This window comes from Mobula hypostoma, chromosome 2 (assembly GCF_963921235.1).
Source record: "Mobula hypostoma chromosome 2, sMobHyp1.1, whole genome shotgun sequence".
In the NCBI taxonomy this organism is placed as follows: domain Eukaryota; kingdom Metazoa; phylum Chordata; class Chondrichthyes; order Myliobatiformes; family Myliobatidae; genus Mobula; species Mobula hypostoma.
The window spans coordinates 52,228,584-52,243,961 of record NC_086098.1 but is presented as its reverse complement, the minus strand read 5'-3'; the positions used below and the strand labels follow the sequence as shown (position 1 = coordinate 52,243,961).

The window sequence follows — 15,378 nt, the reverse complement described above, 5'->3', positions numbered from 1 at the left end:
GAGATCCTCCATTGTTTGCACTCCCAGAAACTTGGTGCTCCTAACTCCCAACAGTGGAGTCATTTATGTGCAGTGAGAAGTGGTCAGCCTGCACCCTCCTAAAGTTCACAATCATCTCTTTAGTCTTGTCCACTTTGAGACTCAAGTTGTTGCGCTCCCACCTGCTCTACCTCCTCTCTGTATGCCATCTCGTCATCGTTGATGAGCCAACCACTTTTGTGTCATCAGCAAACTTGATTAATTCAGTTTGAAATGGATCTAGCAGTTTATTCATGCATCAGCACCATGAACAGCAGCGGACTGAGCACACGGCCCTAGGGTCACTGGTGCTCAGTGTGATGGAGCTAGAGTTGTTGCTGTCATCACTGACTGACTGTGGTCTTTCTGTCAAAAAGTCCAAGATCCAATTACAAAAGAAGGTGTGGACATCCAACACACAGTTTACCCACCAGCTTCTGAGAGATTATTATAGTAAATGTAGTACAGCATCTTAGCATATGAGGGATTATTTTCCAGGTGGTACTGGACAGGATGGGAAGCATTTTCTCTGACTCTAGGAAATCTCTTGCTGTAATTTAGCTTGCAGTAGAATGCTTGCATTGGTAGTCTGCAGTCTGGTAGGTGAATAATGGAGTCTGGTCATTACAGCTTGGTTTCATACTGGAGGTAGTCATTTGGGAGAGGGCTCTGATGATAGACAAATCCATGTTAGTGAACTTGAAAGGTTTGCAAACAGAGGCTTGTTAGTATTTTTTAAGTGCTTTGAGGCACGTGCCGTGGGTAGTGATCACTGATGCTTGGCAGACTGAGCTTAGTCTGCCAAGTTTAAGATCCTAGTCTTTGAACATTCTTTTCCTTGGTCTGTGATGGCGGACTGGAGGCACTGCTGAATTTCATCATTGATATTCACCTTCACTGAGAAGTAGTTGCTAATATGGAAAGAACCTTCACTGTGAAGAGTCTTGTGCTGCAGAGGCAGGTTGAGAGAGGACCTTTCTCTCCAAATGTTTAATGCATTCTCTCAAGTGCCTTATTAAAAGTATCAGCAATGACATTTAACACTGTCTTGGAGTGTGTACCCATACCAGCATTGTCTGCTTGCTGGAACTCCATGACATATCAATGGCATATAAATTTACATCAATAGACATAAATGTATTTGGATTATAAAACAAGCCAACAAGAATAACTCCACAGAAAATGGGAAGTGAGTAAACCAAGGGAAACATGTAGTTTAATTAAAGATAGCAAAGGTTGAGGGTGAAGGATGAGGAGTTCCATTAAACAATAATTAATACATGTTTCTATGTTCTAACACAAAAACAGGCCGTTCAGAGCATCACATTACTCTTGACTTTTTGTTAAGAAAGCCAGCCAGTTTAATTACCCTGAACTATTTCCATAGCTCTGCAAATTATATTGAGTATGTTATACTTTGCCCTCCTAGACTGTTTTCATCAACCTTGAAGTAATTGAGTACCAGATCATAACTACTGTCAATTTAAAAACAAATATTGCTTTATATCCTCCAGTATCATTCTTTGTTCACCACTATAAATCTCTGTCCCTGGCCCTTGATCATCTCCTAATGGAACAGTTTGTCTTGTCAGCCAAACTATACCTGCTAAGATCTTGTATACCTCTCAAATTTTCTCCTGCACCACATTGCTCCCAAAACAGCTTCTCCAGACTAACATTGCAGCAGGCATCTCCTATTCCTAAAACTAATATAATAAATCTTTTCTGCATCATCTCCAGATGCACAAGGCTGTGTGCTCAGTCCCCTGCTCTACTTAATTTATACTTGTATCTATGAGGCTAAGAACAGCTCCAGTGTATTCGTTATGTTTACTGACAACACTGTCAATGGCCAAATCAAAGGTGGTGGCGAATCAACATAAAGGAGGGAGATTCAAAATCTGGCTAAACGTTGCTACAGCAATAATCTCTCACTCAGTGGTGGTAAAACCAAAGAGCTGATTATTGAATATAGGAGGTAGAAACTGAAAGTCCATGAGCCAGTCCTCATCAATGGATCAGAGATGGAGAGGGTCAGCAACTTTAAATTCCTCAGTGTTATCATTTCAGAGGATTTGTCCTGCATACAGCACATAAGTGCCATTACAAAGAAAACATGGCAGCACCTCTACTATCTTAAAAATTTGTGAAGATTCGCTATGTCATCTAAAACTTTGACAGATTTTAACATGTGTGTTGGAGAATATACTGACTAGTTGCACCATGGCCAGGAATAAAACACCAATGCCCTTGAACAGACCCTACAAAAAGCTGTGGACACAGCCCTGTCCATCACAGGTAAAGCCTTCCCCACCATTGAGCACATCTACAAGGACAGCTATTGCAGAAAATCAACATCCATCATCAAGGACCACAGCTCCTCTCCACCTAGGACATGCTCTCTTTTCATTGTTGACATCAGGAAGGAGGTACTGGAGCCTCAGAAACCACACCCCCTAGGCTTAGGAACAGCTATTATTCCTCAACCATCAGGAACTAGAAGAGATAGTTTCACTCAGCCAATACTAAACTGTTTCCACAACCTATGGACTCACTTAAAGGACTCTTCATCTCATGTTCTTGATAATTATGGCTTACTTATTTATTATTATTGTTTTGTTTGTTTTCTTTTTGTATTTGCAGATAGTTGCTTTTTGTACCTTGGTTGTTTGTCCATCTTGTGTGTTTTTTTTCTTGACTATACTGTGTTTTATTGCATTTACTTTGAAAGCATGCCAGAGAATGAATCTCAGGGTAGTATGTGGTGACATAAGGACATAAGAAATAAGAGCAGGAGTAGGCCGTCTGGCCCGTTGAGCCTGCCCTGCTATTCAATGAGATCATGGCTGATCTGACCATGGACTCATCTCCACCTTTTCTCCATAACCCTTAATTCCCCTACTATGCAAAAATCTATCCAACCTTGTCTTGAATATATTTACTGAGGTAGCCTCAACTGCTTCATTGAGCAGAGAATTCCACAGATTCACCATTCTTTGGGAAAAGCAGTTCCGCCTCATCTCCGTCCTAAATTTACTCCCCCAAATCCTGAGGCTATGTCCCCTAGTTCTAGATTCACCTACCAGTGGGAACAACTTTCCTGCTTATCTATCCCTTTCATAATTTTATATGTTTCTATAAGATCTCCTCTCATTCTTCTGAATTGCAGTGAATACTGTTCCAGGCAACTCAATTTCTCATCATAGTCTAACCCCTTCATCCCTGGACTCGACCTAGTGAACCTCCTCTGTAACACCTTCAAAGCCAATATATTCTTTCTCAAGTAAGGAGACCAGAACTGCATGCAGTACTCCAAATGCAGCCTCACCAGTACCCAGTACGGTTGTAGCGTAACCTCCCTGATCTTAAATTCAATCTCTTCTAGCAGTGAAGGCCATCATTCCATTTGCCTGCTAGCCTGATAGCCTGCTGCACCTGCAAACTAACCTTTTGTGATTCATGCACGAGCACTCCCAAGTCCTTCTGCACAGCATCATGCTGCAATATTTTACTATTTAAATAATAATCTGATCTTCCATTTTTCCTTCCAAAGTGGATGATCTCGCATTTACCAACATTGTACTCCACCTGTCAGACCCTTGTCCACTCACTTAACCTATCTATAATATCTCTGCAGACCCTCCATATCCTCCACACAATTTGCATTTCCACTCAATTTAGTGTCATCAGCATCTTAGATATATTATACTCAGTCCCCTCTTCCAGATCGTTAATGTATATTGCGAACAGTAGTGGGCCCAGCACAGACCCCTGCGGCACAATGTTCACCAGTGATTGCCAACCAGAGAAACATCCATGTATCCCAACTCTCTGCTTTCTATTGGCTAAACAATCCTTTATCTATGCTAATACATCACCCCCAACTGTATGCATCCTTACTTTATGGATAAGTCTTTTATCGAACACCTTATCAAACACCCTCTGGAAATCCAAGTAAACAACGTCCAACAGTTCCCCTCTATTCACTGCATTTATTATTTTCTCAAAGAACTCCAGTAAGTTTGTCAAACAGGACCTGCCTTTGCTGAATCCATGCTGTATCTGCCTGATGGATCCATTTCTTTCCAGATGGCTATTTCTTCTTGAATGATAGCTTCAAGCATTTTCCCATCCACAGATGTTAAGCTACCTACCTTTTGCCTACGTAAACATGAGGAATTCTGCAGATGCTGAAAATTCAAGCAACACACATCAAAGTTGCAGGTGAACGCAGCAGGCCGGGTAGCATCTCTAGGAAGAGGTACAGTCGACGTTTCGGGCTGAGACCCTAGTCCTGACAAAGGGTCTTGGCCTGAAACGTTGACTGTACCTCTTCCTAGAGATGCTGCCTGGCCTGCTGTGTTCACCAATACCTTTTGCCTACATCCTTTTTTGAATAAGTGGCATGACACTTGCCTTCTTCCAATCCACCGGGACCTGCCCAGAGTCCAGAGAATTTTGGTAAATTATCACCAAAGCCTCTACTATAACTGCTGCCATTTCTTTCGGTACCCTGGGATGCATTCCATTAGGACCAGGGGACTTGTCTAAGTACTTTGTTAATAAATCTACTTTGAACTTTGAGATCCTTCCTAAAGCAAAAACTGAAGAAATACTCCAGTTGTGACCCAATAACTTTCATTAGATTCAACGTAAGCCGCTTTATTTTTGTGCTGTCTACTTCTAACCTATTTTAATTATGGCTGGTTTATCAACCAACATAAGTAGAAGTTAATGAATTTTTTTATTTGCAGTAGTCAGAATCTAATAAGAGGAAGCTATCAAATACAATGAAAGTGCAGTAGGAGAATTACTAAGTGATGAGTTTTAACCAAGGAATGGCCTATCCCTTCCATCTGAGTTGCTCCATAAAATATTTTAAATTCTTTCCATATAACCATATAACAATTACAACACGGAAACAGGCCATCTCGGCCCTTCTAGTCCGTGCTGAACGCTTACTCTCACCTAGTCCCACCCACCTGCACTCAGCCCATAACCCTCCATTCCTTTCCTGTCCATATAGCTATCATTTGCTTAGAAGAGACACCTTGATTGATCAGTTGATCAAAAGAGGTATCTAGTGACAAATAGCAATTTAATATTAAACTGTTTTATAAATGACTGCCAAATATGTACATCAAAGAGTATTAATTAAATTGCATTGCACTTTTCTTCTATACACAGTTGTGGAGTGGCATTAGACATTTGGATGTTCCCTCTAGAAGATGAGATTCATGAAAAGGTACAGAAGCCAATATTGTTCATCAACTCTGAAAAATTCCAGTGGCTTGAAAATATTCTGAAAATTAAACAACTTGATTCGAACACCATACAGCGAAAGATGATAACAATCATGTGAGTAACTGTAAGTATAGGTAAATTAAGCAAATCAGTAAACTATATTATATATTAACTATGAGTTGATTATATCTGCTAAATGGTTTCTAATTATTTGTAGAATGCATGGATGGTTTAAAGTAATTGCCAAAAGCAGTCAAGTATTTGAACTAAATAATCTTTACTGGTTTACACAAACAAGCATTGTTATCTATAACTTCAAATTAGTAAGGTCCTGGTTGGAGGAAATTTGGTAGAACATACATGCTTTTACTGAACACACATTAATCCGACACCACATATAAAACTAATCCTAACCAAATAAAAAGCTTCCCAATTCCTTGATATCCAGGGCCAGGCACTTACCATTCCCTTCACAAATTTTCAGTTTTGTATGCAGAAGTGCAAGTTTCAGCCTGGTTTCAAAATAACAGCGATCTAAATCAAACTCCAGAATTTTAAGCTCAAGTCCAAGAGTCCAGATTTTGTAATCAGAGATGAAGAAAAGACATACATATGCTATTTATTAGGCTTACAAACATCTGTAGAATGCTACTGGAATTTTAAGCAGTATCTTAGTCACGGGAATCAGTAGTGTTCTTGACAGAACCTGCTCAGTGAACATTGCAAGAAGTAGTGGAATTCCTCAGTTAATCAGATTGGAAGGTCGTCACTGAAATGTTTTCTTTTATGGAGAAAATACAGGTTTAAACTTATTTTTAAATATATACAAACAGACAAAAGAGGAAGAAGAGATAAATTTAGAGATTAAAAAACTTGAACAGCAATTATAATCTACAGGAATCACAAGCTTGTAGTTTTTTTTAATTGCAGTGTGATGTTTACTTTTTATTAAAATTTATCACTTCTAATAAACATTAGAAAAAATAAACCCTGACTGCTTATTGGCACATTTGGTATCTAATGGGTAAAGCATTGCAAATTTAGGGTTTGAATTTATTTCAAGTCTATTTTTTTTATTCATTTACAAGATGTGGGCATTGCCAGCTAAGCCAGCATTCATTGGCGATCCCTAGTTGCCCTCGAGAAGGTGTTATGAGCCACCTTCTTGACCGCTGCAGTCCCTGAGGTGTAGGTACACCCACAGAGCTGGTAGGGAGGGAATTACATGACTTTGACCCAGCAACAATGAAGGAACGGCGATATGTTTCCAAATGAGGATGGTGAGTGAGTTGGAGGGGGATTTTAAAGTGGTGGTGTTCCCTAGTATCTGCTCTTCTTGCCCTTCTCGATGATCTCTCTCTGGCTATCCATCCCATAGGATAATGATAGTTCCTTTCAGTCAGTTAGTGGGGTGGTATCCCACTCCTCAGAAAGGAACAGCGTGTGCGTGAGTGGATTTTAGGTGAGTAGGGGGTTGCACAGGTCCAGACCCACCCTCTCGACATCCCCTCCCAGATCCAGCGGCATGGTGGGGTCCAAGACGGCTGGGGGAAGTTCTGTTGCAGTGAATGGCCAGACCAAGCTTCGATGAAAGGGATGCCCTTTCTGCGCTTCACGGCACGTGTTTGCTAGATGGCCGTTGACCCTATGAGAGGGTTCATCCGCCCTTTGACAGGTCTTGTTTTTTGTTCTGCAGGGTGTCTAGCCAATCTCCTCACCAGGCAAGCCTGGTGGGGGAGCGGGTTTAGTCACTGACCACCCAACCCAACCATGCGACAGGTAGTACTGGGTTACGTGGTACCAGTAGCACAGGCGGGTGATCTGACCAGAGGATTCTTGATGATAGTGGTTGTGGGTCTGGAAGGTGCTGCCTTAGGAACTTTGGTGTGTTGTTGCAGTGCATCTTGTAGATAGTACACACTGCTGCAACTGTTTGATGGTGGGGGGATTGGATGCTTATGGAAAGGGTACCAATCAAGTGGGCTGCCTTGTACTGGATGGTGTCAAGCTTCTTGAGTTGCTGATGGGCCTATCATTCTCACCTCACCTCACCTCATTAACAGAGGAATAGGTAAACCAAAGAGCAACTTTGTGCACGGACACCAGTTTATAAAATCAGAATCAGGTTTAGTATCATTCTCTTTTTGAAATTTGTTGTTTTCGTGTCAACTAGTACAGTGCAATGACAAAATTACTATAAATTTCTAAATACATCAATAATACATGTTAAAGGGAATAATGAGATTGTGTCATGGAATCATCCAGAAATATGATAGCTAAGAGGAAAAAGATGTTTCTGTAGCACTGAGTGTAGGTCTTCAGACTCCTGTATCCTCTCACCAGTGGTAATAATGAGAAGAGGGTATGTCCCAGATGATGACAGTCCTTAAGGAGAAGGCACCCATCATTAAGACACTCCCTCTTGAAGATGTACTTGACAATGAGGAGGATTGTGCCCATGATACCATGGTGGCCTCAAGGATGCGTACTTAGCCCAGTGCTCCATGATTGTGGCTAGACACAGGTCAATCACAATCTATAAATTCGCCGACAACACAACTATTGACAAACTTTAAGATGGGGATGAGGAGGCGTCCAGTAGTGAGATAGATTGGCTAGCAGAGTGGTGTCTTAACAACAACCTCAACATTAGTAAAACCAAGGAATTGTGGACTTCAGGAATGGGAAGCCAAGGGATCAGCAGTGGAAAGGGTGAGCAGTTTCAAGTTCCTGCATGTCAACATCCTGAGGATCTATCCTGAGCCCAACATATTGATGTAATTACAAAGAATGAATGACAGTGGCTATATTTAAATTGGAGTTTGAGGAGAATTGGTATGTCACCAAAGACACTCAAATTTCTACAAATTTACTGTGGAGAGCATTCCAACTGGTTGCACCACCATCTGGTATAGAGGAGCCACTACACGGGATCAGAAAAAGCGGCAGAAAGTTGTAAGCTCTGCCAGCTCCATCATGGGCAGCGGCCTCCCTAGCATTCAGGACATCTTCAAGAGGTTTTGCCTCAAATAGGCGGTATCCACCATTAAGGACACCCAGCAGAGATGTTACAGAGCCTGAAGACACACTTAACATTTCAGGAACAGCTTCTTCGCCTCTGCTATTAGATTTCAGAATGGACAATGTACCCATGAACAGTACCTCAGTGATTCCCCCACCCCCTCCTTGACTACTGAATTATTTTTCTTTTTAATACGGGATATACTTATTGCAACTTGTAGTTTTGATTATGTATTGCAAGGTACTACTGTCACCAAACATCAAATTTCATGATATAATGCCAGTGTTATTAAACTTGACTCTGATTCTAAATGCAGCTAGCCTATAGAACTGAGCCAAATCTACACTGTTAGAGGCAAAGTCCATTTCAATGAAACATTAACCCAATGGCATGAAGGATGCCACATTATGCAATAGCATAAATACAGATTTGTCTTATGAGTGCTTTGACCATAGTTGACCCTCAACCAACACCTCTAAAATCAAATCATCGGGTATATCTGGTCATTTGGCACACATATTTAAACAATGCCATTTCTTCTTATACATCGATACAACTGACGAACACATAACACTTTGAGATGTAACTTGGTTTATATTAATAAATTCAGATCAAGTAGTGGAGAACTTGAGCAATATCCACTGCATCCACTTAGCAGCAAACAACAAACTGCTCGAGCATCACAGCAAGGTGGGATGTATCTGTGAAGAGAAAGGAATTGTCAGCATTTTGGATGAAGACCTTATAGTGGAAGAGAATAGAGAGACAGTAGCCAGTATAAAGAAAGATGAGATAGCGACAGGAAGTTTTTAAGTGTATGAAGAGAGGCAAGGAATGATAGGCAAATGGAGCCGGTGGGAGGGAGAGTTGGAACTGGGGGAAGGAGGCAAGTGGATGAAAGATGGAAACACGATTCCTTTCCCTCTGAAGATACTACTGAATCCATTGAGTTCCTTCATCAGTTTGTTCATTGCTCCAGATTACAGCATCTGCAGTCTCTTGTGTTTCCTTATGATGAATTATGTTTTTTTTAAATCTGTTCATTTATTAAGCAATCATTAAATCTGTTTGTGAGATAAACTCTCAAAATTTTAATGGGTGACTAAATGCTTAGTCTGAGGTAAATTTTGAGTTCAACTAGCAGTGAACTGGGGAGAGAATTTCAGGACATGGGACCGAAATGAGTGAAGGCACTGCCAATAATAAGAAAAAAAAAATCCTGTTCAGAGGAGATTTTTTAAAATGAGGTGGAGCAAGGTGAACAGTAATGGTGACAAATGAATTTTAACTCTGGCACTGAGAATTTAGGCCAGTGAAAATAACAGTAAAAGCTAATTAGGGCTTCGCTTCTTTGCAGAAGCGAAAAAAGCTGTTTGGTTATAGCAAGTTTCTGTAAAGTCAAGACATCCTGATTTCTATGGAATTTTGTTTTATTCTGTGGATAGGTGAAACTTGATTTTGCGCAGAACTGAACAAATGCCCATATAACTCAATTAATTTTGTTCTGTATCATGATATAAATTACCCCACAACTTAGAGGCAGGTGGTCTGTATTTGCTGGACTTCCATTTTAAAATTAGATAAAGTATCAGATTTGAAAATTACCCATGTTCTTGTGCCACATCCTTTTCAAGCCTCTACAATTGCCACACTTGCTCCTTCAGTAATCTAAGATGCACCCTTTCTGAACTGGGTGATGTACTTGCATTGAGTACTGCCAGTCTTTTAAGAATGTTCTTACACTCCTATCAAATATTGATGCCTACATTTGTACTCACAATTACACTTCTTTCAAGATCAGTTGTTTGTTTCTTTACTCATGTTATTGTTTAGCTTACACCATCAGTCCTGTGACATAACCTCAGATTTTTCCCTTCTGTTCTTTCCTCTCCTCCCTTTGCATTTTACAACTTGAACATTCTAATCTCTGAAAAAAAATTGCTTCACTCTCCAATGATCCTGTTTAATCTGATGAAAAGTTTCAGATATTATTTTTCTTTGGCATTTTGCGTAGACAAAACAGCTCAAAACTTACTTTTGTGTTTCCTCCTTATTTGTCAATCTTAATGTTAGTTATTCCCTTAATCTATATTTTTTAAAAATCCAATGGAGCAATAAGTTTGAAAGCCCATTTGGCTTGTACACAACTTTATAATCTTGTTAATTTTTTTTACCTTCCATATTTTGAAAATTTAATGTTCAATATCCCAGATCACATTCTTGAATAAGCAGGTAATGGGGTACACTGGAATTGGTATATTGTTACATGTACCAAGATAAAGTAAAAATCTTGTCTTGCAGGTTCATAGAGTACTACATAACATAAACAAGACATTCGGCCCATCCCAGCCTGGTCATTTAACCACTTTCAGTTCCTTGGCCCTGGTTGCCTCATTTTTACTCATGTTGTTCAGTCCCTATGTTCTTCTATCCTTTATCAGTAATGCCTCACTTGTTTCTAGACATCAGCTCTAACCAATTCCTCTCCACCACCACCCTCCTCCTCTGGTGGAGCTAGTCCTCACTCTCAATAATTTCACTTTTGGCTTCTTTCTTCAAACCCAGTGTGAAGCCATGGCACCTGTAGGGACTCCAGTTATGAATCCAGTAATACTTCCCAACTTTCTGCACTACATTGACAACTGCATCGGTGCTGCTTCCTGCACCCATGCTGAGTTTGTTATCAACTTTGCCTTCAACTTTCATTCTGCCTTCAAATTTACATGGTCCACATCTCTCTGCCCTTCCTCAATCTCCAGAAATGGAGACACCGTCCACTGATATCTTTTATAAATCTACTGACTTTCACAGCTTGAGTATACCTCTTTCCTCCCTGACACTTGTAAGAATGCTATTCCCTTTTCTCAATTCCTGCATCTCTACTGCATCTATTTTTAGGATGAGGGTTTCCATTCCAAAACATTTGATATGTCCTGCTTCAAACAACAGATTTGCCTTCCTCTGTTATCAATTCTACCCACACGTGCATCTCCTCCATTTTCTGGACATCTACCCTCAATTCATATTTCCATCATCACAACAGGGATAAATATCCCCTTACCATACCAAAGATACCATCCCACGGGACTCCACATCCAGCATATCATTCTCTGTAACTTCCATCATCTTCAATAGGAGCCCACCACATCTTTCCCTCCCAGGCTGGAGGGGCAACAACTCATATTCCAACTTGATGGCATGAATATTGAATTCTCTCTTGCTTCCCCCTCCCCCTTCTATTTTGCCATTCTGGCTTCATTGCCCTTTTTCTTTTGCTCACATACTTTCATCTTCCTCTTGTTCCACCTCCTTCCCCTTCTCCCATGCTCTACTCTCCTTTCTTATCCATTTCCTTCTTCAGTCCTTTACCACCTATCACCTACCAGCTTGTATTCCTTCCCCTCATCCCACTTCTTCCCTCTTCCTTTCCTGGCTGTGGCCTCTACATGGTTGGATGAGGATGGGGTATTGGTGATGCTCACTCCTGACAACTCAAGGTTCTCCAGCATCAACATCACTCGTAGACACAAGCATATGCACCAGCATCTTTCCTGAAGTAAATGGTCAGCTCTTCCAAGGTAGTTCAAGGCTAAATAATGTCAATTACTTTGTAAAGGCAATCTGATATAGGGAATAAATAGGATCATATCGCAGCATTCAAATTATAATTGCAAATACAGTGCAGTTAATTGTGGAACACATGGGACCAGTACATTTTAGCTCAATTAAGTAGCTGCCTCAATTTCATGGAAAGTTTTAAAAAGTATCAAAAAAACTGTCCGGGTAATAAATTACGCACTGAAATGAAATACAGAACAAATTAGAACACTACCAATATAGTACTAAAAAGCTATTAGTTCAAGTTAGAGGAATTCATCCAGTATATGCCATGTTCTTTTGACTGTAAATGAACAAAATCAGCAGACACCTAGTGGACTACCTTCAGACAATTCCTTTAATGATTGCATCCACTGAAACTTCATTTTCACTGTAACATTCAAGATGATTGCTGATCCCTTCAAATTCTTAATAGTCCTTAACTTGGAGTAGTTTAATTGTTTCACTTTCATTCCCAACCATTTCTGGCATCTCCAAGCTTGAATGTTTGAAACAGAAGCAAGCAAAACAGTTCTGAATTGTTTTACTGCTTATTTTTCACCAACTGTCAGTGATGAAAAGTATTGCTTTTTGAACAAGCACAGTTGATGCGAATTAACACTCGTTAGCTCAGAGCATTGTGTAGTGCAGGGGTGGCCAACCTTTTACATTCCATGCGTCAATTTTTTCACGCACGAGTTCTATATTAACATTTTTACAAGGATTGTGGGGGTACAAGAGTTGTATGGCGCATCTGAACTTGTGCATGAAAAAATTGACGCATGCAATGTAAAAGGTTGGCCACCCCTGGGGTAGTGTCTAATAGCTATGCAAGTTCACATGACTGATGCTAGTTAGAAACTATTCAGCAACAGGCTCCTGTCCCAAATAAGTGGCACAATTAATTGGAATCCATTATACATTTGACACTTTAGAATTCAAAATCGGCTTTTTATGGAATCCTTTAAGAATTTTCTTTCAGTATATTTTGAATTATTTGAGAAGATTCCTTGCTGTAGAGAAATGGTAAAGGCCATCCTGAAGATGTAATGTTCACCAGTGGTTCTCATTCAGCTGGAACTATATCAAGTCACTTGCACAATAATACTTAAGTTATAGTGAACAGTACTAAGTACTACAGAGGATTACAATTATTAGCTTTGAGTTTAAATGCATTTGAGAACTACAAAATAAATTTACAAGCTATTTTCCTCAGTTTCCTACATAGAACACACAAGTAATGCATTATAAACCTTAATTTGCTTCATTTTCTTTATTTTTCATAGGGGAACAGTTCATCAAAGCTTTCCCGATTTTACATTTCTGACTGGCCACTTCCTTGGAAAGATATTTGGACTGAAAGGAACTATAGATCCCCATATAGCAATCGATATAAGCAATAAGGCTGCTTTAGCATTCATGCAAAGACACTTGAGTAAGTAAATAAGACATTTAATATTGAAATAGATAACTGAGTCATGATTGTTTTGTAATTCCAGGTGTTAGATAGCTAGCTATTTTATGGATAATGGAGACACAAGATAATGGTCAGGATTCCTACAATCAAAAAACTGCAGGGAAAATATTTTTAGTGGTTTGTATATGTCATCATTGTTGATCGTGCTTGTATGAAATTTATCTTTTAAATACCTTCAATTTTTTCCTGATTGATATACCATGCATGCAAATCAGTGGCATCAAATTTAATAATACCATAGTGTGTAAAGGAAACATATCTGGGATCACAAGAGCATCTGCGTAAAAGGAATTTCCCAGGTTAAATGATTAAGTCCATTCCATAATTATTCCCCTTTGTAACAAAGATTCAAAATTCTATCTTGAATAATTGATTGTAAATTAATCTGAACACCAAATTTTATTTTCTAGGTCTTCAGCAAGATTTTGACCAATGGAATTCTCTAATTGATGGGAAAGGAGAACATATTATACCTGACACAAACATTCCTCTGGATCAATTAAATTTTAAATCCAAACAATGACTCTGCCATTTTGAAGTGCACAACAGAAAAACAATCAGTAATTGTAGATCTATTTACTATTCACAGTTGTGCAATGCATTTGCCAGTTTTAACATATTCAAATGTCAGCCATACAAAACATTACCTCCATAATTTTGTTTCATTTTGATGTTTGTAGATCCATGTTTCAGATTATGTGACAATAATGAAATTGTCCAATTACTCTAGTATTAGGACAGTGGGATGCAAGTGAGAGTTACCCAAATATTTGTATTTTGAGTGAACATTTTTATATCCTGAGTTTCCACAGCTTGTCAGATGGTGAAATATTGCATTCAGTATTTTGATAATGCACTCATTTATAATGCAGATTTTCTGTTAGTAGCACCACAGTTCTGAAGTTTAATTTCATCCTTAATATGACTTTACCAATCTTTTAAGTGTGTAATTTAGGTTTCTGTAGAGTGAATTTATTTTTACTCTATGTTGATTTCTAAACTTCAGACTTGATTCAATGCATCTCATTACCTTCTCCTAATAGAAATTCTAATTAGATTTGGGTCACTCCTTGCATATCAACAAAACTTTGTTCAGCTGGTTGGTTAAAAAATTAAACTTTCCTTTTCACTATGTGTGTCCAAGGCAACCTCCTCAAATTCCTTGGTTCATTTGGAACAGACTGCAATGACACTAATAATACTGACAGCCTAAGAGTCAAAATATTTACCTTTTGCACTGGACCCACATATAACATGAACATGCCATAGGACCCATTTATGGGGAGTTGAAATACAAAGCAAAGCACAATTTTATATAGTTGACCCTCCCTATCCATGGGTCCCATATGCACGGTTTCAGCCAAACGCCAATTGGGAAAACCCAGAAGTTCTCTCTCCAGTACTTGTTGTTTGAGCATGTACAGACTTTTTTTTCTTGTCATTATTCCCTAAACAATACAGCATAACAATTATTTACATAGTATTTACATTGTATTAGGTATTATAAGTAATCTAGAATTGATTTAAAGTACAGGCCGTCTTCTAAGTCAGATTTCTACACAAGACAGAACAGGTACATCCAGTATTATTTAGCGTCAGTTAGTCAAATGTTTGTCTTAGTATATAGAAACATAGAAAATAGGTGCAGGAGTAGGCCATTCGGCCCTTTGAGCCTGCACCGCCATTTATTATGATCATGGCTGATCCTCCAACTCAGAACCCCGCCCCAGCCTTCCCTCCATACCCCCTGACCCCCGTAGCCACAAGGGCCATATCTAACTCCCTCTTAAATATAGCCAATGAACTGGCCTCAACTGTTTCCTGTGGCAGAGAATTCCACAGATTCACCACTCTCTGTGTGAAGAAGTTTTTCCTAATCTCGGTCCTAAAAGGCTTCCCCTCTATCCTCAAACTGTGGCCCCTCGTTCTGGACTTCGCCAACATCGGGAACAATCTTCCTGCATCTAGCCTGTCCAATCCCTTTAGGATCTTATACGTTTCAATCAGATCCCCCCTCAAT

General features: G+C 39.5%; 1 protein-coding gene across 10 annotated transcripts in view; it reads left to right on the top strand.

Moving 5' to 3' along the window:
* Positions 1–15,090, top strand: part of pla2g7 (phospholipase A2, group VII (platelet-activating factor acetylhydrolase, plasma)) — an 80,432-nt gene extending 65,342 nt beyond the window's left edge. For 3 of the 10 annotated variants that reach the window (XM_063037011.1, XM_063037003.1, XM_063036996.1), the window contains 3 exons: positions 5,206–5,376; positions 13,168–13,316; positions 13,769–15,081. In XM_063037011.1, coding sequence (XP_062893081.1) covers positions 5,206–5,376; positions 13,168–13,316; positions 13,769–13,881 — 433 coding nt within the window. In that variant the 3' untranslated portion in view covers positions 13,882–15,081. Of the gene's footprint in view, positions 1–5,205; positions 5,387–13,167; positions 13,317–13,768 lie in introns of those variants that run through there. The other 7 variants (XM_063036972.1, XM_063036962.1, XM_063036982.1 and 4 more) reach the window with 5 other exon arrangements.
* The last annotated feature ends 288 nt before the right edge of the window (positions 15,091–15,378 follow it).